The sequence below is a fragment of the Callospermophilus lateralis genome, chromosome 15 (genome assembly GCF_048772815.1).
Source record: "Callospermophilus lateralis isolate mCalLat2 chromosome 15, mCalLat2.hap1, whole genome shotgun sequence".
NCBI classification, from domain to species: domain Eukaryota; kingdom Metazoa; phylum Chordata; class Mammalia; order Rodentia; family Sciuridae; genus Callospermophilus; species Callospermophilus lateralis.
Window position 1 is genome coordinate 68,218,044 of NC_135319.1, and position 27,706 is coordinate 68,245,749.

General features: G+C 34.7%; 1 protein-coding gene across 9 annotated transcripts in view; it reads left to right on the top strand.

Annotated features, from left to right (window-relative positions):
* Btrc (beta-transducin repeat containing E3 ubiquitin protein ligase) overlaps positions 1-27,706 on the top strand; it is a 188,432-nt gene that overhangs the window by 86,221 nt on the left and 74,505 nt on the right. For 5 of the 9 annotated variants that reach the window (XM_076834110.1, XM_076834114.1, XM_076834111.1 and 2 more), the window contains one exon: positions 16,930-17,007. The exons of 2 other annotated variants lie outside the window; for them this stretch is intronic. In XM_076834110.1, the coding sequence (XP_076690225.1) occupies positions 16,930-17,007 (78 nt within the window). Of the gene's footprint in view, positions 1-16,929; positions 17,008-17,442; positions 17,484-25,319; positions 25,382-27,706 lie in introns of those variants that run through there. 2 more of the 9 variants (XM_076834118.1, XM_076834116.1) reach the window with 2 other exon arrangements.

The window sequence follows — 27,706 nt, forward strand, 5'->3', positions numbered from 1 at the left end:
TGAGTAACATTTGTTACAATGCCTCCTATTGGTAGATCATAGATTTTTTTCAATCCTTGTCTCCCCAAGTAGTGCCTACTTGTGGTTCGGGGCTTCTTCTAAGGCTGTCAGTGGGAAAGAGTCTATTGCATACAAGGTATAAAATACTTCTTTAAACAGTCTATTTCTAGAATCTAAATTGTCCTGGGACTAGCTCTTGATATAAAAATTCATAGAAACCTGTTTTTCTCAGAGTGTGGTAACTCCTTGCCATAGTGCTGTAGTGTTAAAATTCACATTGGCCAGGTTGTTCTGTAAATTAAACACTGACAGCTACCCTCAGGGGAACAGCCAATGTATTTATGATGATGTGCTGATTACACAAAATACACTGCAAGCAGAAAACAGCTGCAGAGAACAAACCTCTTAAAAAGAATACAATTACAAATAGCACCCTCAGTATTTCTAGTGGTGAGTGTATAATACAGCATGCTAATGTAGGTTTCTTACTTAGTCTGCCTGAAAACAAAAAAATCTGAAGAAGATAAGTTAAATTATGGTTGAATGCACAACATAGCAGTGAACAAATTTCCTTTCTGAAGAACATGGCTAGGAGTACACAGATTTCAGATGTGGAGAAGTCTCAAGCTCCCCCGCCCCACTTTTCTTAGTAGGTTTTATTAGTGTTTTTCTCATATATAGAAGGGCATGGCCTTGAGGTGATAAGGGTTTTAGACACTTGAAGGATATTTCACGATGAATTGGGCAGGAGGGTATCTAAATTGTGGTTAAAATTTTCTGGTAGAAACTCGATATTTTACAGTTTCAATATCAACATTTCATTTGAAGATACAGCTCTATATTTTCAGCATTATTAATAGCTTTGAAGATGTTTGCCCTTGGAATTAATAAAAGAAGTCTTGACTCTGTATTTGTGGTAAGGTTTTTGTGATTTCTTAGGTTCTGTTTTTCAGAAGTATGGTGGTTTAGAACTGGAGTGGCCGGACGAAGCTTTATTTTTTAGGAGAATTTGCCCTCAAGTATATTCCTTTTATACCTGTGTGTTACTGGTCACATGCATATAGGTAAGAAAAGAAAAAGATTTTAGTTTTCCCTGTTTGAATTTCTCTCTGTTAGAGCTAAGAGTCAGTATCTATAAAATATGTCTCAACTACTGAGCATGCTAGCTTCTGTTTAAATCAGTAGAAATATGTTGATCTTCCATGACATAAATTTACTCAAGCCAACTGTAAGGTATAGCGGAAGGACATAGTGATTGGAAACAGTTCACTTCACCCGCCTGAAACTAAGAATCAACTCTTCAGTATATGGATCACTGGCATGTAATAATCGACTATTATTGGTCTGTCTGTTGGTCCCTTTTTAAATCAGTTTGGAACCTCCTGGAGTTATTTTCTTGCTCTGCTGACATCAATCCCATGTGGCAGAGGAGTTGTATATAATCGCTTTGGTTTAATCAATAGAATAATTGATAAACCAGATAAGATTTAAACTGATTATAGCCCCAGCAGAATTCCCCAGAGGCCTTGGACTCTCTTAATTTTGACATGTGTGTTGTGTACCCTGAGGATGAAGTGCAGTTTGAATTATCTGTTTTTATTTGCTTAATGACGGGGAGGGTGTTAAAGTCAAATGTTTAATTAACCCAGCAATGGGCTGCGTTGTCACTTACACACAGCTGATTGAGATATCTCATGGAGAATACTGAATAGGAATGATAATGTGGCACTGGGACGGAAGATTGCTTTTTCAGTCCATTTGCTGGGTCACTGCTTTGAATGTCTTATTGGATGAAAGGCATTCAGCCTGGAGAAAAAATTCAGCATTTAAGTACATTTTGTTCTCTTCTCCCCCTCTAACCCCTCCCTGCCCAGAAGTTAACTAAAACAGATATGTTCTAGGTTTAATAAGCCATTCATGTACTAGTAAGAGATCAAAGTAGTTGGTAGCCTCAAGCTACATAATTTCCTATGGAACCGGAAAAATCTACTAACCTCCAAGGTATTCTAAATGTGAACTCCTTTGTCCCTCACATCCCTGTCCCTTGCCATTATTGTAGGCTGTGTTGGGTTGCTTGTCTCTTGCCTCTTTCTGTAGTGTTTGCTGGATGAGCAGTTACCTCTAGGGCCATAGGCGAAAAACCTTTTCCCCTTAAAGTAGCAAATTCTTTAGTACATTTTAGTTACTTCATGCAGCTGGCTGTTATTTGGTTGTATTATCTAATCAAATAATGTAGTGAGACTGTTGAACTAAACTATTCAAAGAAATGAAAATTTGAAGTCAAAGTCTTGTTCCTTTTCCTATTGCTATTATATAAACAGTTGGTGCCATGTATATTTCAGCTTGTTGAGAGGCAGTTTGCTTTGTATATGGACTGAAGAACTAGACCAGGATAGCCCTCACTATCAAAAATGCAGTCCAGGCAATTGAAGTTTTAATGACTTGGTGCCCACAAAAAACGAAAACACAGAACCCTGACTAGATTTATAATCAAATGTAAAATTCTTTGAACAAAACTTTTAAAAAATTATTGTGACTTTTCCTTTCCTATAGATCTTGGTTTCTTTCTTCTGTCTCACAAAGATCTAACTAGGAATTTACTAATTTTTTTTCTTGGCTTTAGTCATGTGATTTGTATTCCAGAGAGCACAATAGGGGAAAGGATACAAGATTGATTTTTTATGTGTGTCCTCTTGAAAGCATAGTCTGGGGCATGACTACTGGGGTGGGGGTGGGGGTTACAAAGCAATAGCAGCATGAAGCTAGTTTTCAGGCGCAGGTTGAACTTTGCAGGTCAAGGCAGACCAGACGAGTAGCTTATCTTGAGGGACGCAAGTAATAGACCAAATATAGAGCAGCTATTTCAGGAATCATGTAGGTCATTTAATTATCCATTATGATTGAGTGACTAATGCTCTTTTGGCAATTACATGACCTCTGTTATTCTTGAAAACTTTCCAGGCCCTTGTGAATCGAATGACCCACCAGTCAGTGCTCTCAGACTTCATTCCACACAGAAGAAAAGGAGATGTTGGGAACCATTGGCATTTAGAAAAGACTGTACTTTCTTTACTGACCACTACCCAGATTGTCCTTTGTACAGCTGTCAGTTATAGGCAACTGATTTTGAAGTCAATCATTTCTTCTTTTGCTTGTAGGAGCAAAAGATATACATTGATTTCCACAAGCAAGAATTTTGGCAGGAAAACCAATTCCAAAGTTGGCTATTACAAAATTTATAATTTTTGTACTGCAAGAACAAATACTATGGTATTAAAATTAATGTTTGATATTTTTCAAACCAGTCATCCATTATCAAACTCTGAAGTTAATGAAACAATTTTTCAATCCCATAAAACAATAAAATGCTGTTGATGATAGCTAATAACAGATTTTTTTTAGAGAGAGAGAGAATTTTTTAATATTTATTTATTTATTTTTAGTTTTCGGTGGACACAGCATCTTTATTCTATTTTTATGTGGTTGCTGAGGATCAAACCCAGCGCCTTGCACATGCCAGGCGAGCACGCTACCACTTGAGCCACATCCCCAGCCCCCTAATAACAGATTTTATTAAACGATTATGGATTAAAATTAGCACATTGATCAATTTTAGCATTTAAATTTCAGTACTAAAGTGATTATTAAATTAAATTGAATGGCCATATTAAAATTGAGGTGCTGATCAAAGGCAGAATAACTCATTAATATTTTCAAAGAATTTTTATTCCTACTAACTGATAGAACTTGCTTTTGATAATTGTGGTGGATTATATGATAATTCAGAGAAAGAAGATTCCTTGTGATTCTTTAGATTGAAGACAGCTATGGTTTGGAAAGTAATGATAGCATAATCTAATTGTAGAATGTCAGAAATGCAAACAAAATTTTGCATAGTTAGCAAAATGGGAAATTAGAGGTATACAGCCATTCTCTAGCATTCCATTAATATGAGACTATAGGCTTAAGAAAAATAATTTTGTTAGAACAAACAAATAAACAAACATATCCTCTAAGTAGAAACCATTTATAGTAGGGGAAAACATCCATTCTATTGAAGAAAAAGAAAAATCTTTTAAAATCTCTTACCCATCAAAGATCATTGTTTTAAACAACAATGAAATTCTACAAGATTGTTTATCCCCAGGGCAGTAAAAAAATTAGCCCATCTTCCCAAATAATTCTATCTAACTGTTCCTGGTAAAACTCCATGTTAATCTGATTTGATCTTATTTTCATTTTGTTGCTTGGTAAGATTAACAAATGAAATATTGAAGACATGAATCTGTGTATATGACCTTTGACTCCTTGGAAATAGAAGTCTTCTCACTTAAATTTTAAATCTTTTAGGCCAGTACTACCTTGGTGTATGGTTACTTAGAGACCTATGAAGAATGTAGTCAAAGTGAGTTATGTTAGTTTTCTGGGTTTTTTTTTAAGTTTTTTCCCCTCATTCTAGGTTTTTTTTTTTTTTTTTTTTTTAAATTTCTGTAGTGGAAATGAGCAGAAAATAAGAAAATAGGATTTACAGTAAAAGCAAAAGTCATAAATTAAACTCAAGTATCCTTACTATCTAGTTAGTCTGCTTAGTATTTTAAGAGGAAAACTAGGCAGAAAAATTGGGATTTGTGTGTGTGTGTTCATTAAAGCATCACTTCAAGACATATTGGGCCATGTGTTTCAACCTTGGGAACCCAAAATTTGTAAGAATCGGTAAAGGGAATGGTATTTGTAATAATATTAAAGTCCTGAAAAGACAATAAGATTATAATTAGTGGAAAAAGGCTACAGGATAGTAACAAGACACTAGAATAATACTTTGTTAATAATACAGGAAAAAAATAATGATTAAATAAGGGGCAGTTTACAATAGAAATATAAACCTAAACACAAATCTTAACCTAGCCCAGTCTGATTTTCAGAAATGTAATGGTTTTATTTTTATTCTGAAATGATAGATATTAGAAGATATTACAGTTTATCAAGTTAAAGAAACTTGATTTTCTTTCAAGATATTATTGAATTGTAATAAAATGGTAATACCAAAGTGAGGTAGATATCTAAGGTGAAGAAATCATTTAGGGGGAAAAAAAACCCTCAGGAACAATGATGACAGGAGAAACAATTCATTAGGGGGAAAAAAAGATTTTGGCACATATCCTAAGGGTTCTATAGTTCTCAAGCCAATTTTGAGAAATATGAAAGATCTACATAATGCAGATGTCTTTGAGTTACAAAAATAACCAGATGTCCTTATTAGTAGAAGCAAATGTTTGCCTCTTAATTCATAGAGAACTATATCAGGAACCCTGGATGAAATATTTTCTAGACTGGGCAGCAAAGAAAATTGTGGCATCAAAAGATCTTTCTTAAATATATAATCATGACACCTTGAAGGGGAAAAACATTCTTGATGTTCATATAAATAGATGTGGTTTGGTGACTGCATCATCATGTAAAGCCAGAATAAAATGTAAAATAAATATAATACATGTCATAAAATGTTAAAAAAAAAAAAAAAAGTTTGACCATAGCTGAAAGAATACATTTGGAAGCTTTTTATTTTTAAATCAAGTATTTAGAGCTAAAACCTTTAGAGTTTCAATGGACTATTGCTTCTGATGCGGAGCATATTAACATAATTACAAACACTTTTATATACTCAGAGTCATTCTAAATTGTTGTTCAAATCTTTGATTAAGAAGTCACAAAGCTGAATATGTTCAGACAGCTGTGCAATCTCTCCTCTTCACAAAACACAGATAACTGTTTTAACTCTTTTAGTGGGATTCCTATATTTATTGTTGCAAATTCACCTTTCTCTTGCAGGTAGACTTTAATGGAAAAATATTAAAATGTTGTATTTTGATATTTTTTTTTTTTTAATGACTTGAAATTAACAAAAGCAATACTGCTTTTACCCCTCCTTGTCATGTCCAAGCCTTGTCACTCCCTAGCCTTGTCATTCCCTGGTGCAGTTCATCTTTTCTGTCCTTATCAGAGCATCTCAGTGCTTAGTTGAGCTTGTTTATCTTAAAAGAGCAGGAGGCAGGCTTTTAGGGAGTAAGCTTCATGTTCCAGTATAACAGGCACCAATGCTGTTTGACTTGAAAAACATTTGATCTCTTACATTAACAGCCCATGTCACTGTAATAGGGACTACAGCTGGGCTGTTGTTCAGTTTTCTATTATTTTAGCTTTAAAATAACTGTTAGTGCTGCTTCAAAATCTCCGTGTATAAAATTGTGTATTGGCTGTACCCCCAGGACTCGTAAGTAAACAAGGTGATATGTGTGGCCAGAGGGAGGATATTTTTTGTTTTTGTTTTAAATAATAACTGTCCCTATTTAAAGATGGTTTTTGTCTGATTCCTGTGGTGTACTGCATGACTTTGCTTGTATAAATTTACAGACCTAGTAATATCTTAAAGCAGGTTTCATTTGTTATTAATGTATGTGATCAGTAACTATTAATTATGAATTTTCATATTTCCTTGTCTTAATAATGAAGTATTTGGGTTTTGTGAAGCTTATCTTCGAAGATCCTGCACAGTTACCCTAAGTAAACAGTTTTACAACAGTTATTGAATATGGGCAAGCAACAATTTAAGGGGTATGTTTGTTGGACTTAAAATATTAATTGCTTTATTTAAAAATATTTATTTGGTAATTTCTGTATTGGGAATAGTTTAGCAGTTGAATCAGGTAGCAGTATTAAAAGAACAAAAATAAAATTGGTAAAATCCAGCTGATGTTTTCTTTCTCTTTTAGAGTATCTCTTCTTTTAATGGTGGAATGGCAGCTTGTTATAGGAGTATTGGGATGATAATTTTAATCCTTCCTTTCCCCATTCCTCTGTTTTCAAGAATATAATTTGTTCTCCCATTCTTATTGTTTTCTGATATGTTATAATGCTACCAGGCTACCCAATAATACTTTCTTCTAATTTAAACTAAAATATATACATCAGCTAGCCCAAGCATAATTGGTTGAAAGGCAGCCATCTATCTAGGGAGTTCTTCTAAATACTGAATGTGTCATGTGCTTTGACATGACATATCTGTAATATCTCTGAATACAGAAAGCACTTTCTGTGTTAGCTGTAGGTGTTAAAGCAGTAGTGTGTTTTAAGGATGTGTGCTGTGCAAATTCTGGCTCATGAGGTAATGACAAGTGTTTGCCTGCATAGACAATATATTTTTCCCCTTGAGGTCCCCACACACCTAGCTTCCCTCAAGCTCATCATCTCTGTCAGGTTAATCAATAGGCACCGTATGGCAGAGGGTCAGTAATCAGTGTCATCATGCCTTTAAATCGTGTTGAAAATTTGCTTAAAGCCTGGGCCAATTAACATCGAGATGATGAATGGATGGGAAGATGGGAAGAGCCTGCCGCTCAGGGGCTTTGTGAGGAGGAGATGCTCAGCTGTTGAGCAGCAGACACCAGCGAGTAAAATCAGCCATTCATGTGAGCTCAGTCCACCCACTCTTAATGATAATGTCAATCTAGCAAAATATATACACATTGGAGTTGTCACGAGTTCATAAATCAAAGGAGTTTGTCAAAGGCATTCAGATTAACGAGGCAGCAGCAATAACAAGTCAAATTTGCATAGAGAATTGCTCGAATCTCAGTAAATTATGATCCTGTTTTTCATTTGATTATTTGCTAATGTCTCAAGAGGGAGAATGATTATATTAGCATGCAAAATCTACTCTAGAAGTAGAAATCTGAGGTATAGAAGACCAGCACACTATGACAATTAATCAGTTTCTGCATACTAGCATAAATGCACAAGGCCCAGAAATGAACTTCTTTTTTATTATTATTTCTCCTTGCTACTGATCCAAATGGTTCAGCTTGACAGAGACTTTATATTGCTTTAACAGTGTTCTGAATTGTGCCTGCAGGCAAGACATAGTTATGCAGCTATAACCAACCTATCCATCTGCCAACCAGATTGGAATTCTCCTATCCAAGGCTTCCATTAACCCCCACTGACAGCTCCAAACAGGATTAAGAATTTGGAAGCATAAAAAATAGTTGTTCTTTGCAAATATACACAGTCCCTTTGCATTTTGAGAAAGGCTGCATCTGTAGTGTTTTATAATTAGTGTTGGACAATGTAGCAGGGGGAGAAATCAACTTGGCAGTTTTTTATTTCTGTCTCAGGGAGTAAAGCAATACTAATGGAAGTCCTGTTTGGTTGCTCCAGTGAGGGCTTTCCATTCTGTCTGGTTCCTAGCACTGTACAAGGATTAGTATAACACTAGAAATTAGCACTCCTTGAAAGCTTTAACTGGTGGATCTGTTGAAGTTTAGCAGTATATAGGGAGGCTTTGATGTGGTTGTGGTTTAATAGAGTATGTCAAATGATAAACGTGCCAGAGAAGTAGTGTGCATGAAAACATGCAGAGAATATTACCTTATGAGGACACTTTAGATTTTTCCCAAAACTAGTCCTTTAATAGGATTTTTCAGTAAGCTTCTGAACTTAAATGATCTAAATTTTCCCATTGTATTCTAGAAGGATTAATTAAAATTGTTTAGATGCATGTGCGCACACACACACAGTGTACACACACCCACTTTCATTGAAGAGTTTGAATGATTTTATTCAGGTAGCTAAATTACCTTTTAACCTTGTAAAGGAATAATTGTTACTATTTTTGAACGTTGTAAATCATGTGTATTTGGAGGCAGTAATTGGCTCCAAGTCTCATAACAAGTTGAGAAAAGCATTAATCTGGTTATTAACTTATTTGTAAAGCTCACTATATGGTGTTTGTAACTAGTTGGTAGAAATTAGTCCCAAGATTTTTTTTCTTGCCATTCTATATGATGATGAGCAATTGATTCCATTTTTAAAATGGGTTCAAAATCAGGGTTATAACTATCTGCTTTACTAAAATGATAAGATTATCCCAGTCACAGAGTTCTTTGCATTCTCCCAGTGAAGAGTGGCATAGGTGGAAAATGTTACTTCTAGTTTTAGAAATAGTATTTTACTTAAAATAGGTGTCTATTTAAACAGGTTCAGACTCTGTTATACCATCCAACCTTGAACAAGATGCTCACTGCAAGATTATTATAAGTCATTATGAGTGGCTTGACTTTTCATCACTGGGTAAATTAGGTTTTCATTTGATTATATAATCAACTCTTAATTATCCATATTATCAGGAATTGTGTATTCAAATAGATAACTGAAAATAGTTAAATAAGCCGTTAGACTAGATCTTGGAGAATATTCTCCCAGCTATTACCCTGCTTTTTGTTGCCATCCACACATCTTTATTTCTTCTTATGTGCCCAAAACAACCCCCTAAGCCCCCCACCCAAAATTCTGAAAAGTTAGATTGCTTTGGTTATCCACAGATCTTTTCCTACTTAATCAAGGACTGGCAAGCGTTTTCTATAAAGAGCCAGTGGACTATAGGATATCTGTTGTGAGCACTGGGCTATTGTAGTGTGAAAGCAGCCATAGACAAAAGGTAAATGAATGGGTGTGGCTGTGTGCCAAGAAAACTTCATTTGCAAAAATATGCCACAGGCTAGAGCTTGCTAACTTCTGCTTTAAATGATCACACTGGCACTATAAGTAGTAGGACAGTAGGACTGTAATTGGGCAATCACTGAAATTTCTCTGCCTTGAAAAACATTTTTAAGTTAACTGGACTGTGGGTGTAAGGTTTGAATTATTTATTGAGCATCTGTTGTCTGTATATGATGTAATGTATTGGCGGGAAGAGGGAGCTATAAGACTTTTACAAATAAGTTTTCATTCTTATTAATTAGTTGAGTTATGTTGCAAAAATGTATGCAACTAATGCCAAATTGTATGAATCGAGATAAAATGTTTAAGGAATTTCTAATAGAATAAGGTGGAGTGATTGGTTTCTTAGGAAAAATATGACTGTTGAACCTCATTTTAACATTGTAAATAATCATCAGTCACGACTAGAATTAAGGATCCTTTTCCTCTGAAAGTTTCAAAAGCCTATCACATGTTTGTGAGACTTAACTATGGCAGAAATATATGTTAAGAGAAATAACTTTGTATGATGTGGCAGAAAATTCTGGAAGGTCCTGAAAACCAGGCCTAGAACTAAGTATTTAATTTCATGGAAACAAAGAAAGAAGTCACTAAAAAATTTTTCCGGGGGGAAAAAAAAAAGACCAACATGACATTTAGTGGTGTTTAAGAAAAATTAATCTGGCAATAATATTCAATCCAACAAACATTTTAAAAATTTACATTCTCTAATTTTGTTTTGAGCTACTGGGCTATGACAGTGAAAAAGAAACTCTCCCTCCCTTGAAGGAACTGCAGGATGGGGGTAGAAAACATGTTCTTGTAAAGGTATGACATAAAGATAGATACATACAAAGAGTAAGTACCAAAATAAAGTGTTAATTCAGATAAATTCCAAATAGGGGTTGAGAGTGGGGATGGGGAGGAACCATAGGCTTCTCAGAACAGGTTTCATTTTAGTTGACTTGAACCAGAATTTTAGTAGATGAAGAGGTTGGGAAATAAGGCTGAAGGGAACAGAATTAGCAAAAGCACAAGGATAAGAAAATTGCTCTTCTTTTTTGGGTGAATGATGCTGAATGTCATGTAAATGGTGCAGACACTTTGATGCAGAGTTAGGTTCACCAGATTATGAATGTTATACTGCATGAGAAGCTTGGTACAATTCTCAGCACAAAAAAGTAGTAGGTAGTAGTAGTAAGTAGTAATTGTTGTTTGGGTTTGTCCTGTAGATGTCAGGAAGCTGAAAAAGGTTTTGGAGCAGGAAAGTAACCTTTTTTTTTCTGTATTTTTTTTATTGGTGCATTATAAAGTAACCTTTTTAGAATGACAATTGTGGCAGTAGTGTTTAGATTATGACAGATATAGATTTAGGCAAGAATGTCAAAAGGTTGTAATACTAATAGCATTGGTATGAGGTATTGGGGGTCTAGACAAGAGGGGAGGCAGTGGAAATGTAAAATTAGGGTCAGATATATCAAAATAGATGATTAAAAGGAAAATGTATAGACTGGAAATTGGTTAGAATAATGTACAAAGAAAAAGAGATTGATTAAAAGCCAACTCTGAAAACTTTAAAGTCTGGAATAAAAACAAAAGCCTGAAGAAAAGGAGCTGACCTAGAAGTAGGTGAGAATGGCAAAAAGAATGCTTTAAATTTGGATGTGTTGATTTTGAAATAGTTGATTTTGAAATTTTTATCTGAATACTTTTAAAATGCAATTACTTTTTCTTAATTCATTCCAGGCTAACTTCTGAGAATATTTCATCCAAAATACATCCCTGAGATCTTATGCACGAGTATTTCATTTTCTTAATTATTCTATCTAAACCTCTGTTCCCATGTCTGCCAATGTTACAACCTAAAAGCTTCCAATTTGAAGTTAGATTCAGAGATGCCAGTGAGACTTTTATTCTGCCTCTTTTAATTCTAAATTAGTAAACTAGACTAAAAAAAAATATTTGAGCTGGAAGTGTTAGCATATATCTATAATCTCAGGAGTCTTGAGGCAGGAGGATCACAAGTTCGAGATCTTGGGGCTGAGGCTGTAGCACAGTGGTGAAGTGCTTTCCTCACATGGATGAGGTGCTGGGTTCAGCACCACATAAAAATAAATAAAGATACTGTGTGTTCATATACAACTAAATAAATGTTTTTTTAAAAAAAAGTCCGATGGGGCTGGGATTGTGGCTCAGTGATAGAACTTGCCTAGCATGCATGAGGCACTGGGTTCTATCCTGGCACCACATAAAAATAAACAAAGGTATTGTGTCCATCTAAGTTTTTTTTTTTTTTTTTTTTTTTTAAGAGAGAGAGAGAGAGAATTTTTTTAATATTTATTTTTTAGTTTTCGGTGGACACAACATGTTTGTATGTGGTGCTGAGGATCGAACCCAGGCCGCACGCATGTCAGGCAAGCGCGCTACCGCTTGAGCCACATCCCCAGCCCGTATTGTGTCCATCTATAACAACAAAAAAGTTCAAGATCAGCCCCAGCAATTTAGCAAAAAAGGGTTGGGGATATAGCTCAGTGGTAAAGTGCTCCAGGGTTCAATCTTCAGTACCAAAAAACGAACAACAACAACAAATTTGAATTAATATAAAAAGTAACAAGTTAAGAGAATCTTTTTCAGAAATATTTTAATATACTGGTGCTGTTTATAGAATGTTGTTACTCCAGAACTACCACCACTTTCTGCAAATTATTTCCTATTATGAAACACTACAAGTATTGGAAATGAGTTTTTCTCAGCGGTCAAGTTTTCTGAGTTAGTTTTAATTTAATAAAATTTTATTTCCCCCTAAAATTTATTTTTCACTTTTCTAACTACTCCCTCCTGTTTCTTCACATATTTTATTCTAGATTTGACCTATTTAATTTTTATTTTGAGATAATTTCAGATTTATAGAAAAGTGAAAGAATAGTAAAAAAAGAATCCCCTTATATCCTTTACCAATTCACCTAATGGCAACACATTATCACAATTGCATATCTCACATATATCCATTTACTTATAATTTTTGAACCTTTTGAGAGTTAACAGACATAATATTTCTCTACCCCTAAATGTTTTAATGCATGTTTTTTAAAAACAAGGACATAGTTTTAAAGAACTATACTACAAATTATCAAAATCAGGAAATCAAATGCAGTGGAATATTACTGGCAATAAAAGGGAAAGAAATACTAATTTATGTAACAACATAACTAGATCTCCAATATTTTGTAGTAAGTAAAAGAAAAAAAAGAAAGAAAAGGAAAAAAAAAACAGTTTCAACAGGTTATACACTGTATGACATTCTGGAAAAGGCCAAATTAAGGAGCTTAAAAAAAAAAAAAGTGGTTTTCAGTGGGAAATGGGTTCAGTATAAAGGCAGGAGCCTTTATACTGATAAAATTCTTTCATAGTTTAAGTATGGTATAGACAACTTTATGCTTGTGTCAAAATTCACAGAATCATACATCAAAAAGTGAATTTTCCTATTTGTAAATTTCCCTCCAGTACTAGAAATTGAACCCAGGCATGCTCTACACTGAGATCATCTCCAACCTTTTTTTTTTTTTTTTTTAAATCTTGCTGACTCACTCAGACTGACCTTGAACTTGTGATCCTCCTGCCTCAGCTTCTCTAGTAGCTGGGATTACAGGCTTGTGCTATCAAGCATGGCTCCTATGTATATTTTTAGAAGTGGGAAAGCAGGACTGGCTCATTGGTACAGTGCTTGTCTAGCACATATGAGGCACTGGGTTTGGTCCTTCTTGGCACCACATAAAAATAAATAAGAATATATAAGAAGAAGCGGAAAGAGGCTGCGACTGTGGCTAAGTAGTATAGAGTGCTCACCTAGCATTAATGAGGCACTAGGATCCTCAGCACCACATAAATATAAAAATAAAGATATTGTGTCCATCCAAAACTTAAAAAAAAAAAAAAAAAAAAAAAACAAAGCGGGAAAACAATTTGAAATTTAATATTGACAGATTTAATGTTATTAGCACATTTAAACACCTTATTCACATTTTTCTAATTGTTCCAATAATGTCCTTTTTGTAGAGAAAAACTCAAATCACAATTAACATTAATCATCATGTGTCATGGTTTCTTGTAATCTGAACAGTTACTTTTTCTTTGTATCTTATGACCTTGACATTTTTTGTTCAGAGTAGATTGATAATTTTGTAGGATGGCCTTCAGTTTGGGTTAGTCTGTTTTCTTATGAGTAAATTTAGGTTTTGTAGTTTTGACAAGGGGTATCTCAAAAGTAATGATGTGTTATTCTCAGTATATCATTTAAGAGGCACATAATGTTAAGGGGTATCTGCAAGATTTTTCCACTATAAGGTTACTGTTTTAACCTTTGTGAATATTTAAGTATCTTACAGAGAAATATTTTGAGATAATGCAGCAGTCCTGCTAACTTGTCAAATTTTCACTTGCTGACTTCTGCATCTCTTGATGATGATGATGATGATGATCCCACCTGGCCCTGGCCCCTTTTAGTACTGGGTATTGAATCCAGGGCCTTGGGCATGCTAGGAAAATGTTCTGCCACTGAGTTACACCCCCAGCCTCTTTTTTTTTTTTTTTTTTTTTAAGTTGTGAATGTACACAACACCTTTATTTATTTATTTTTTTAATGTGGTGCTGAGGATCGAACCTAGTGCCTTCTACATTGGAGGCAAGCTCTCTACAATTGAGCTACAACTCCAGCCCAATCCCCAGCCCTTTTAATTTCATTTTTTTTTGGCACCAGGGATTGAACTCGGGAGCACTTGACCCCTGAGCCCCATCCCCAGCCCCTTTTTTGTATTTTATTTAGAGACAGGGTATCACTGAGTTGCTTAGCACCTTGTTTTTTACTGAGGCTGGCTTTGAACTCATGATTCTCCTGCCTCAGCCTCCGAGCTGCTGGAATTACAGGCATGTGCCACCGTGCTCGACTTAATTTCATCTTTTTAAAAATATTTTTTAATTGTTGATGAGCACAATATCTTTCTTTTCTTTCTTCCTTTTGAACCCAGTGCCTCACACATGCTAGGCAAGTGTTCTACCAATGAGCCACAACCCCAGACCCTTAATTTCGTTTTGAGACAGGGTCTCACCAAGTTGTCCACAATCACCTAGAACTTGTGATACTCCTACCTCAGCCTCTCAAGTTGCTGGGCTCACAGATGTGCAACATCACATTCAACAATGATGATTCTTGCCTGCACCATCTAGTTATCCTTAAATAGAATTTATTGGATATAATTGAGCTTGTTGATCCAGAGCAATTAAGCACATTTCTTACTGGGTTTCCTCATAGATAAGAATGCAATCATTGTATTGCTGAGGTCTCCTGAGTGATGTTGGAGAACCTCTGAGGGCCACCCAGGCAACCACTTTGGTACGATGACTATTTCATCATTCCCACTACTCTCAAGACTAGAATTCTTTACCCGTTTTCACTGGCATTCAGCATTTCCTCTTCAGTATTAGAAGGATATCTATTCCTTGCCCCTGGTGCCCAGTTTAACATCCCTGCTTGTCTTATGTAACAACAGCTTTGGATTTTTTGTTTAATTTTTCATGATGGTAGAGAAAAGTTGGTTAATCTGTCTAAAAAAACTATCACAATGTTTGTGAGTTTTCTTTTTCCTCTTGGCTAAGAGTCATTTTTAACACTACAACCTAGTTTCCTCATTTGTCATGCTTTATTGTTATTAACTCAACTATCTCCCCCGCTGCCCTTTTATTTTGGTACTAGGGTTTGAACCCAGAAGTGCTTTACCACAGATGTACATCCCCATCCCCAGTGATACAGTCTCACTAAGTTGATTAGGGCCTTTCTCAGTTGCTGAGGCTGTCCTTGTACTTGAGATCTCTTACCTCAGCCTCCAGAGTTGCTGAGATTATAGGTGTGTAGCACTATCCCCGGACCTTTCCCCAATTTCTGGCAAAAGTTCTCATTCCTTTTCTTTCTTTTCCAAAAAGAGGAGGGTAATAATTTAGAACTCTGAAGTTCTTGCTTCTTTGATCCTTTGCTTATAGCCTATTTTTCTTTGTCTTAATTTTAGCATCTCTTAATCATCAAGTTAAATCTTATAAAGATTTCTGCCCAAAAGAAATATTTTGGGGTTCTGATCTGTCATGCCAACTAAAGGCAATGAACAAACCACACAGATGTTAGCCACAGTAGTGAAGTTTCTGAAAGAGCCTTAGGTAACCGTGCATTTTTCATCTTTTACTACCTTTAAAAGTGTAATATCTGGGGCTGGGGCTTTTAAAAAATATTTTTTAGTTGTAGATGAACACAATGTCAGTGGTAGAACACTCACCTAGCACGCGTGAGGCACTGGGTTTGATCCTCAGCACCAAATAAATAAATACAATAAAGGTATTATGTCCGTCTATAACTAAAACTATTTTTTTTTTGAAAAAGTGTAATATCTGATACAAGCAAAAAAGTATAACTTATATGTAGGTTTAAGACACAGTAATGATTATATAATAATTATTATTTCATACATGCGTGAAATTTTTCAGGTAAATACTTACGGGTTGTATAATTTCTGGACCTAAAAATAAGCTAACTCCCTAGTCAGAATGTGACAACTATATGTAATATAATAAATACATTAACTTCAAGTTTTAAAATATTAATGTTGCAAATGTAGTTGCAGAAAATAGAATTCAAGTAATAAATAATTTGTTTTTCTTGAATTTACCTTGAGATAGTGGTTTACATTATGTCAATTAGCAAATTTTAGCACTTTTTGGACTCATTTTTTTACTTGGGACTATTATTTCACTCTACTAAGTTATACAAATCTGATTGACATTTTAGATTCTCAACTACTATTTGAGGTGAGAGTGTCAAGAAAGGACTCTAATCCTAAACCACTGATTAAATATTGTTTTGTGTTAAGAGTTGTGCTACTTAATTGACAATAAGCAAATATGAGAAGAAGCAGAAGAAAAAACTGTTTTTTAGGACCCATACTTGGAGATTTGTACTAACCAAACATATACAATAGCCGGGAAAAGAGTGTTAATTATTGGGGTTTAACTTGTTATCAACTAAGTGTGGACTGGAACTTCTTTTTGTCCAGTGTCAACTTGTATCAAAGAATGATTAAACTGGACTTCCAATTGATGTGATCTTCTGGGCAATGCTTAAACATAGATGAAATATTTTCTACCCAGATCCCTGCTTACATTTTTTTATATACATGGGCATGTATTTTCCTATACATATATGTATGTCTATATGTATATAAATCTTAAAATGAATAAATGCATAAAATATACATGACATTCTAGCTTACAGAATTAGAAATGTAATTCAGTTTACTTCCACAGAATAAGATTGAAAATAATGAGAACTGAATTAAAGCTTACTTTCTTTCACAGAATTCCTCAGAGAGAGAAGACTGTAATAATGGTGAACCCCCTAGGAAGATAATACCAGAGAAGAATTCACTTAGACAGGTATGAAATTCAGTCTTACTTAAAAAATCAAAAGCTATCAGCAGACAGGAAGTCCTTGATTTGCCGTTCTTTAAACATTGGAGCTTAAGTTAAGAGTCTTATACTCTGAAGTTGATCTGGCCATAACCATCTGTCAGGTAATAAATATTATGTCCAATCATTTAAAAAAATCCCAGGTGCAAAAGTACAAGATAGTCAGTTGGTTATATATAGTTAATGTTAAAATCAAAGAAACGGAGTCCTGTTCAGGAAAAATTAAGTACTTCTTAAGTTCAGACGGTAGAATAATTGACTTTAAATCTTATTTTCCTGTTAAGATTTTTAATACTTTTTTAAAAGTTAATTACCAAAATAGATCTGCTTGTAATTAAGTTAGCTTGAGCAATATTTTGTTTGCTTTTTCTAGAAGTAAAGGCCACTATCGATGATTTCTTTGAAAATTTTTTTGTTCACTGCTGTGTCCCTACCTCCAAAAGGTAACATGTTTTACTTGTGAATGGTCAATTCTGTGGTGCTCTTTCTTTAAAAAATAAAATGTCTAAAAATACTGGCCAAAAAAAATTTCCTTCTCACTACCTATAGCAACCTCTAACATCGTCCTCACTAATTGAAAACAAAAACAAGTTCTTTAAGTATTGCCAAAGAATAAAAATGCCATTTATTTTTTATATAAAATTGGATAAGATGAGGACCAACAATAGTAAAAATAATTTTAAGGTACTTGCATTTAAGGCATTATAGGACAGAGGGGAAGACACCTAATATTTGTTGAGCACCCACAACAAACATGATACTTACTTAATTCTCATAGTAACCCTGTAAAGTTGTTGGATATGATGTGATTTCCAGTTTATAGACGAGGAAAATGGAAACTTGGCAAAGTTAAATGACTGTTGTGAGTCAGTGACTTGAAACTCAGACCTGACTGGTGGTAGAGTGTTTCTACTTCTACTTTCTGACTGCTGTTTTTTCATAGTGTTAATTTAGAGGGAACATATTAGAATCAAGACACAGTCATTTATTATTTGCTATATGTTAACTTTTTTTTTTTGAACAGGCACTTTTTCCTTCTTTATAAAATAATTGTTTTACATGGAATTGAGTCAGTTCAGGAAGCTTTGTAAACAAACAAACTAAATGATCAGTAATTGATGTTGATACAGTTACAGTTTTAACTATTTGGAATTTATTTAAGTCAATAGAACAGTATTGAATAAAGTAAATTGAGAGGTGGGAACACTGCCCACTATACAGGAACAACCATCAGAAAACAATGACACGACAAAAAGTTTTGGCAACTTTATTTAAGCTAACAAACGAATTTTCACTCTGCAAAGTTATAAATTAATTTTAATAGGCTGATCCAGATGGTCCATTTGGAAAATGGATAGGCTGATCTGTTGAAAATTAAACTAAATTTATCTCTCTCATACTTCAAACTGAAGCAAGAGAGAGAATCGTGCCTATTAAGTCCAGCACATACAGATGGACCAGCAGGTCACACATGGGACTAATCTGATTCATTTTAAAAATAAATGCATACATTATTGAATCATTTTCTACTAGCAAGATCTGTTCTATGTAGCATATGAAAGAGATTTAGTGTTGTTTTTTCCATTGCTGTTTTAGAAGGTTCTCTTCACCCCCGCCACTTTAATTTAACAGCCCTTTTTTTCCCTCTAGTGCTCCAAAATGATTTTTCTAATATCTGTCATTCAGTGTTGAGATCCAAGCTCAGGAGATTAATTAGGTCATGAGGCTTTTCGCCCTCCCTTCTTTGTCAAGGGTTTTATCTCTATTCTCTTTGTGAAGAGCATGAACTCAATGTTCTTGGAAAGAGAAATGGCCTTTAGAAACAGGGAAGTAGGAGATCCTCCAGGGGCCCTCAGAGTCTTTTAGCTTCTGGGTGTTTTAACAGCCCCATGAATGCAGATTTGTAAATTTATTGCAGTGCCATCTGGTTTTTTGCTCGAACCAGATTACTGTTGGCTTGTGTCTGTCTATTGTGGTGGTCACTCCCTAGGAGCTTGCCCTCTCAATCTTAGGGAAGAGTGATGAATAGCAGGGGTCAATAGAAATGGGTCACAGGGCAGCTGTCCAGGACTGCCCTGAACTTGATTACCCCATTGCTGATTTTTTTTTTTTTTTTTAAGAAGGACATAATATATAAACTGTTTAAACTTCTCCTTTTCTTTATCGGGTATGACAATAAGAAAGTGCCATTTGCCATCTCCCCCCACCCCACAGTAGTCATATTATATAGACCAAAAAAAAAAAAAAAAAAAATATATATATATATATATATATATATATATATATATATCAAGGCCACCTTATACCTAGTGTTGATATAAGTAAGGTTTGTGTCATGTGAGCCAGTCTCTTGAGATTATTTTACAGGTATTTCTAATGGGATTTCAGGAATTCTCCCACCATTGATTATAAAAAGTTCAGTTATGTTCTAACAATTTAGTATTGTTTTAAACTAATTTCTAGTTTCCATATGTTATTCTAAAGTGGAGTTTTGCCATTGTTGTTAAGAAACAACAGTGAAGAACTATAAAATATTGGAGGAGCTAAAAGAAAAGTTATCACTAGAGTTCTTACATATATTAAAAGAATAATAACAGGATATTACAAACAACTATGCCATTATGTAAACATTGTGAATGTATAACTGATGTGATTCTGCAATTTGTATTTGGGGTAAAAATGGAAAAGCATAACTCACATGAATCAAATGTATGAAAGATGAAAACAAACAAACAAACAAACAAACAACTATGCCAGAAATATGACAACTGAGATGAAATAGACAAATTCCTTGAAAATAAAACTAACAATATGATACAAAATTTGAATAGCCCTGTATCTATTACATTGAATTAATTATCAAAATGCTCATGTGTCGGGCTGGGGATGTGGCTCAAGTGGTAGCGCGCTCGCCTGGCATGCGTGCGGCCCGGGTTCGATTCTCAGCACCACGTACAAACAAAGGTGTTGTGTCTGCCGATAACTAAAAAATAAATATTAAAAAATTCAAAAAAAAAGAATATCTTAAAAAAATGCTCATGTGGTTTCACTGGTGATTTCAACTGACATTTAAGGAAGAAATAATAACAATCTTTATATACAAACCTTTTCTGAAAAATAGAGCAGTAGAGAAAATTTCCTGATTTGTATTATAAAACCACTATAATAGTAATTCCAAAAACCTGACAGATATTACCAGAAAAGGAAATGAAGGAGAAAGTTGGGAGATGTGACTCCCTGTGTTTCCAAGTCATTTTGTACACCTGCTTTTCCATTTCATTTCCGGGAATAGGGGGATGGAGGGGAGTAAAGCAGTGCATCCTAATGAAGAAAGTCAATTTTCTTAGTTTCAGAATAATCTTCTCATCTCTTGGTATTAAGTATAAACTTTTACTTTAAGGATGTTCAAAGCAGATACAGTTTTCTTTTACTCCTAAAATGTGAAGCCAAAGAAACCACATCTACTGTTTTCATAGCTTTTATTCATATCTGTTATGGAGGGCAAAGGCCTTGCAGGGCACATGAAAGTACTCATTACTTTTTGAAAATGTAGCATTACAGCATGCAACTCCTTTGCTTCACATTGGTGCTAATAGGATCTGTCAGCCCAGCCTTTCTCTGTAATTGAGTAAATTGTGATGCTGTCTAATCCTTCTTCCAACCCCCATTCCCTTTGTGTATGTGTCCACTTTCCATCCTGAGAACGTGGGCAGTGATAAATAAAGCATTGAGTAGAGCTCTCTCAACTCTTTGAAAGCAGCATGATGCCAGCCCTCTAGTTATATTTCTTTAAGTGTTTACGTTTTTCTGTATTCTTTCTCTTGTGTAGCTGGAACCCTGGGGATGCAAAGCCATGAGAGAGGCCAAGAAGCTAACAAAGTAGCTGTCTCCCTTGTTAGCTTGTTCCTTTATTCTTTAAAAACAAGATAAAAACCATCTGGCTCAGGGCATTACATTTTCCTCCCCCATGCACCTCTATAGCTGGAGCCTTCACCTGCAGTGAGGGTTTACATTGATTAGGGAGGGAGCAGTAATTCAAGCTTCCATCCTCTTCAAGGATACTTCGCAGTCTTTAAAGGTGCTGACCCACTGAGTTAAACTGTCAAGGGAGGATAAAAAAGTATCTTCATCCCAGGAGGTAACAGCTGCCAGGTTTTCAACACCTTGCACACTGCTGGAAAAATGTCACAATTGTCAGCTGAAAGAGAAATGACTCTGTTGTCATTTTCTGTTAATGACTAGACCTTATAAAAGGAACTACTTATGCTTTTTTTTTATTTAAAAAAAAAAAAGAAGGCATAAGGAACTGTTTTCTTTGCCTACTATCTCTTCCTCCCCTCAAAAAATTCCTACATTATTGTAAACATCACTTTGGAATAGATCTGCAAAATCCAGAGGTGAAGAGAGAAGTTAAAATAGCCAGTTTAAGCTTGGAAGTCTGATGGGTATAGCTCCTTTCTACAGTTGGATGAGTAGGAGGAAAAAGCACATCACTGACACAGAAAATGGCATTGTAGTGTGTATTAACAAAACAACAACAACAAAAAGTCATTCATAAGCCAGTGAACTGAGAGAAAAGATACTATATTTCTGTTCTTTGGAGGACAATTTGTTTTCAAGGCAGCATCCAGATGGGTAAATACCACAACATTTCTTTTTTCAAGAGAGCTACTTCTTTTCTTACTTAAGGGGGGTGGGGGGAGAATCAAACCTCACAGAATTTACTTCCTTTAAGAGCTCTATAGTGTTCAAATATGATGGTATTCTCTTCTTTCTGATTTGATTGATGAGGGGAAAAGGTTTAATGAAGTCCCTGCTACCAGGCAGGCAGTTTTTTTTCTATTTGTTTTAGGTTAGTCATTTTAATTGTATTGAGTAATTAGAAGGTACACACAGCCAAGGGAGCTTTGTTCTGATAATTGCTCAAGAAAACCCATTCCCTATCTACCATTGCTTTGTGTTAAGACACTTCTCCCTCTAGTGGCAATAGTAAGCACTTTGGCTTGGCAGTAGGCAAGGTGTAATTGCAGTATGACAAACTGTGCTTAAGGGACTATCTTGTAAATACTTTAGGGTTTGGCATTATTTCATTATATGTGTGGTTTTTACCCTATGAAACTTCTTACTTCCTTTTTTTTTTTTTTCCCTGAAGTGCTCTGGGCTTTGCATGGAAAAATTGCCTGAAATGTTTATTAAAAAAAAATCATAGTGCATTCTGGGTAATGTTTTGCAGCTTGACTTAATTTTAGTCATCTGTTTTAATTACCTATTTATAAAAATGCTTTTGCATTTGTAGACATTATTTAATACTTTAGAAGAAGCACCTCATTTGAAATAAATAAATAAATTTGTACATATTTTAAATAGTCCATGTAAAAGACCTTAAAGGTAATTAATGTAGGTCTCTTAAGTAAGACAAAAGTGATCTTTCTGAATCTGATGAAGTGATTTGTTTATATAACTTCCCACTTCTGCTGAATCCTTCAGAGTCTAATAATGTTAAAAAAACAACAACATTGTTTGGCAATTTGTGCCTAGTTACAAAAACCCTTCTTCAAAAAGAAGCAATTTAATAACTAGCTTTCTTAAAATTACTTTGAGGAAGGAAGACTGTAATAGAGGGTTGGTGTTTTGTTTTATTTTTATTTCAATGTAATCATTCTTTGACAAATTGTGTAATCATTGACTTAGTAGAAAAATATTATTGAACTCCTGGGTTGCAATGACCATAAAAAGTGTATTTTCATATAGAGAGTTGAGATATCGTGAATAAATTATAAAGGAAACAGCTTATATGCGGGTCAAAATCCATATGGGCCCAATTCATTTTGTGTTCAGTACTTAATCTGGATGTATCATTAAAAAAGAAGAAGGAGAAAGGGGGAGCCTATTACACCAAGCAGCATGAGTCCTAAAAAAATCTGCCCTAAGAACACTATGGAATGAAATCAGATACAGCTTTGCATCTCTTCAACCAGATTTGATAACATCTTCATGGTATTTTTAAAGCCCAGTTCCAGCTTCCCTAGATGTCACTTTGTAGTTTGCTTTTTCTATCCTGTATTCTTGCTTAGGACATGATTTGATGTTGCTATATATCTGAAGGCTCCTGCTCCTCCTAGCCCCCCAATCGCTAGCCATTTTCATTATACTATATCTTGTTTTGCTATAGGGCTGTTGAACAGATTTCTTAAGCAGCTTTTTGCAAGGTTAAAAGAATGCAGCCTGGTAACAAGTTTGTGTCATTTTAAATATATACCTTCTAGTAAATAAGGAGAAGCCTGGCAATCAATCCCTTTTAGTGTGTTATAAGTTTCACCTGACAACTAAACCTTCTATTGATTAGCCATTACTTTGTTAGATAATCCTATGTCATTGAATCCATTGTAAAAAATTAAACTCTTTAAAATGTTTTACCCTAGCAGCAGTGTGAAAATTGAAAACTTGTTCAGAATTACAGCCTGCTTTCACAAAGAAGGTAGTTTTCAGCAAGGCATCTTACTGGTTTATGCTTATGTGCTTTATATGCAATATAAAAACATATTAAAGTACTCCAACGCAAAACTCTCTGCCTCTGGTTTATCATGAAGCTACCTTTTCAGATGTTGCTTGAAGACCAAACCTTCTTGCCTGCAGCTATTATATTCACTAGTTTGATTTCAAACTGGAAGAAATCTTATAATAGTAAAATATTGTGTTTTAACGTTTATATTCCAAAGTGGTCAAAAGGACTGTGACAAATTTAATTTACTGATCTAAGTCATTTCTTTGGGAGATGAAGGTCACATATCCATTTTACAGATACGTTGTCAGAAAATAAAAGCCATCCCCTACTCTAGAAACTCTCAGGACAGGAATATATCTAATTTTCTCCCTAAACATGTTATATTCATGGATAAGGTAGAAAGAGAATAATTTTGAAGGATAATAAATTAGTTTTTTTATCTTTTGTAACTTTGAAAAAAAAATTGTGTACACTGGGGTTTGAACCCAGGGACTTGCACATGCAAACAGCACACTATACCACTGGTCTACAATTCCAGTCATTGTGAATATTCCCCCCTACCACCAGAGAAGCAGCATGATATTCTCTCTCTCTCTTTCTTTCTTTTTTTTTTTTTTTTTTTTAGGTGGTAGTGCTGGGGATTAAACCCAGGGCATTATGCATGTGAGGCGAGCACTCTGCCAACTGAGCTATATCCCCAGCCTGCATGATATTCTTATTAATTGACGGAGACAAACATACTTTCCCCCCTAAAATGTTAGCTGCAATACTTGTTACATTTTTATTGAAAATTTCGTATAGTGAATTATACAGATATTAATTGTATGTCAATGAAGTCTTGATAAATCAGTCTACCTATGTAACCACCAGCCCTGTTAAGCTGTATTAATATTTTCATTACACAAGAAAATTCCCAACCAGTTTTCCCACCCACATTGGATTGTCCCACAATAAACATTGCTTAGTGTTGTTATAGATTAGTTTTGCACTTTCCTAGAAATTCATGTAATGGGACCATGCATTTTTGGAGTCTGATTTTACATAGTGCAACATTTATTATGAGATTTTATCTATGTATTGTCAGTAGTTTATTCTCTGACTATTTTATTCCATGGAATAAATGTACTATACTTTGTTTTCAGTTCTCCTTTTGGTAGGTGCGGGCTGTTTCTATCTTTATAAATGAAGTTGTTACGAACATTTTTCTATGAAAGTATGAGAAGTATGTGTTGTGTACTTTTCATTGTGCTTTTGCCTATTCACATTTCCTTTTGTGAAGTTTTTAGCCATTTTTAAAAATTGCATAATTTGTCTTTTATTACTGAGTTTTGAACTCAAATGTATTGAATTCTGGATTATAGTCTCTTGCCATTTATATGTGTTCTGAATGTTTTCTTACTTATTTGGCTTACTTATTTATGGTGTGTCTTGTTGAGAACATCAATTTTTTGGATGAAGGCTACCCTATCAGTTTTTTTCCTTTAGATAGGAAGTATCTGCCTATATCATGATTATAAATATATTATTCTAAGTTTTCTTGTAGAAGCTTTGATTTAAGTCTGTGAGTCACCTCATTTCTTCAATGTGTTGTGTAATCGAGTTTGGGTTCATTATTTGTGCCATACGTTTTATTCACGTTTCAGTGTAGTTGCTGAATGCTTTCCTTTTCCCTCTGGAATTACATTGGCATATTTGTCAAAAAACCTGTTAACTGTGAATATTGTCTATTTCTGAACCTCCTAGAAAAGATGCTGTTGCTGGACAAAGCTGTGAGTGATGACCTCTGAGGTCGTGAGACCCCTGTATTGGTCCCTATAGATGAGGAGGACAAGCCAGGTAAAGTGGTATATGCCTGTAATCCAGCAAATTTGGGAAGCTGAGCAGGAGGATCATAAGTTTGAGACCATCCTTAGCAATTTAGCAAGACCCTGTCTCAAAATGTAAAATAAAACGAAATAAAAGAACTGGGGATGTAGCTCAGAGGTAAAGTGCCCCTGGGCTCAATCCCCAAAACAAAAACAAACAAACCATACAAACAGAAAGAACAAGGAGGACAAATGGTAGGTATCTTTTTTTTTAACCAAATATCTACTCTTCTATTTGTTTGATTACCATAGCCTTATATAATAAGTGAAATCAAGAAAAATCTTCTCTATTTGTTTTTATTTTTAATATTGTTTTGATTATACTTTGTGCTTTTAAATAAATTTTGGAATCAATCTAGCAAGTTCTTTCAAAAAGTAGTCTGTGAGAGCTAGGCATAGTGGTACATGTCTGTAATCTTGGATGCTTGGGAGGCTGAGGCAGGATTGCAAGTTCAAAGTCAGCCTCAGCAATTTAGCAAGGCCCTAGACCTAAGCAACCCAGCCTGATCCTGTCTCTAAATATATTAAAAAGGACTGGGACTGTGGCTCAGTGATTAAGCACCCCTGGATTCAATCCCCTGTACACACACCCCTCCTCCAAAAAAGACCCAGTGTCTCTGTAAAGAGTCTGGGATGGAGTTTTATTGAAACAATGTATCCACTTCAGTAAAATTAACATCTTAATGTTGAGTCTTCTAGTTGATAAATATGGTATGTGTATCTCCATTCGTTTTTTAAATTTTAAGCAGTGTGTTTTAGTTTTCAGTATGTATTTGAAGGAGGGGAATATAAAGGATTTAACCCAGGGGCAGTTTTTCACTGAACTTAGCCCTTTTTATTTTTTTATTTTGAGACAGTACCTCAATAAGTTGCTTAGGGCCTCCCTACATTGCTGAGGCTGGCCTTGAATTTTTGATCCTTCTGTCTCAGCCTCCCAAATCACTGGGATTACAGGCATGTGCCTCTGTGCTCAGCTTTAGTATACATTTCTTGAATATAATTTTTAAGGTTTTTTTCTAGGTATTTAATGTTTTCTAGTACTATTGTACGTTTTTTCATTCTCTGTTCCTAGAATATGGAAAGCACAATTGATTTTTTTGACTATTGACCTCATTTCCTATCATTTATTTAATTTTGTTCTTTCCGATTTTAATTTGCCTTTTCTTTTTCTTGCTTTATCTTAATGGCTTTGATCTCCAATATAATATTATAATATAATGTTTAATTGATATGGTAAGAAGACATTTTCATCTTTTTCCAGTTTTAGAGGGACAGTGTTTTACCATTAAGTATTGTGTTAGTTGGAAATTTTTTAGGTGCCCACGATTAAAGAAGTTACCTCTTATTCCTAACTTGCTAAAGTATTTTTTGTTTTGTTTTTTGAGATGCCAAGGATTGAACCAGAGTTTTACACATGCTAAGCTAGCACTCTAACCCTGAGTTACATCTCCAGCCCCTGCTGAAGTGTTTATTATTGAGTTATTCAATTTAGTGAAAAACTTTTTAAATTTAAGGTTTATCATATTTCTCCCCCCCCATTCTGTTAATATGGTGAATTACATGAATTAAGTTTTCTGTGTTCTTGAGAGATATTAGTCTGTAATTTTCTTTTTAATGACTTTGGCAGGTTTTGGTATCAGGGTTATGCTGACCTCATGAATTATATTGGGAAATCTTCCCCTCCACCTCTTTTAAAAGCATTTGGGTATGATCCTGGTATTGTATCTTTCATAAAATTTAATAAAATTCATCTGCGAAACCATTTGGATCTGGAGTTTTCTCTCTGGAGAGGCTTTAAAAATTTTACTGTTTAAGCTAGGCATGGTAGCACATGCTATAATCCTAGCTACTTGGGAGGGACAAGTTTGAGGATCACAAGTTTGAGGCCAGCATGGTAAATTAGTGAGTCCCAGTCTCAAAGTAAAAAGAAAAAAAAGGGCCAGGGTGTAGCTCAGTGGTAGAACACCCCTGGTACAATCCTCAGTATGAAAATAAAAAACAAAACCCAAAAAGTTATTTAAATGTATATGGGAAGATTTTTATAACAATTTCAATTTAATAAGTATATAGCTATTAAAGTTTTTTATTTTGTATTGTGTTGTAGTGGCAATTTGGGTCCTTCAAATGTATCATATTTATATTTATATTCTCCTATTAACTTTTTGTTTTGTTTGGGGGTTTTTTTGTTTTTGTTTTTGTGTTTGTTTGGTACTGGGAATTGAACCCAGGGTGCCATATCGTTAGCCCTATATTATTATTTATTTTTTTAATTAATTTATTTATTTATGGTACTGGA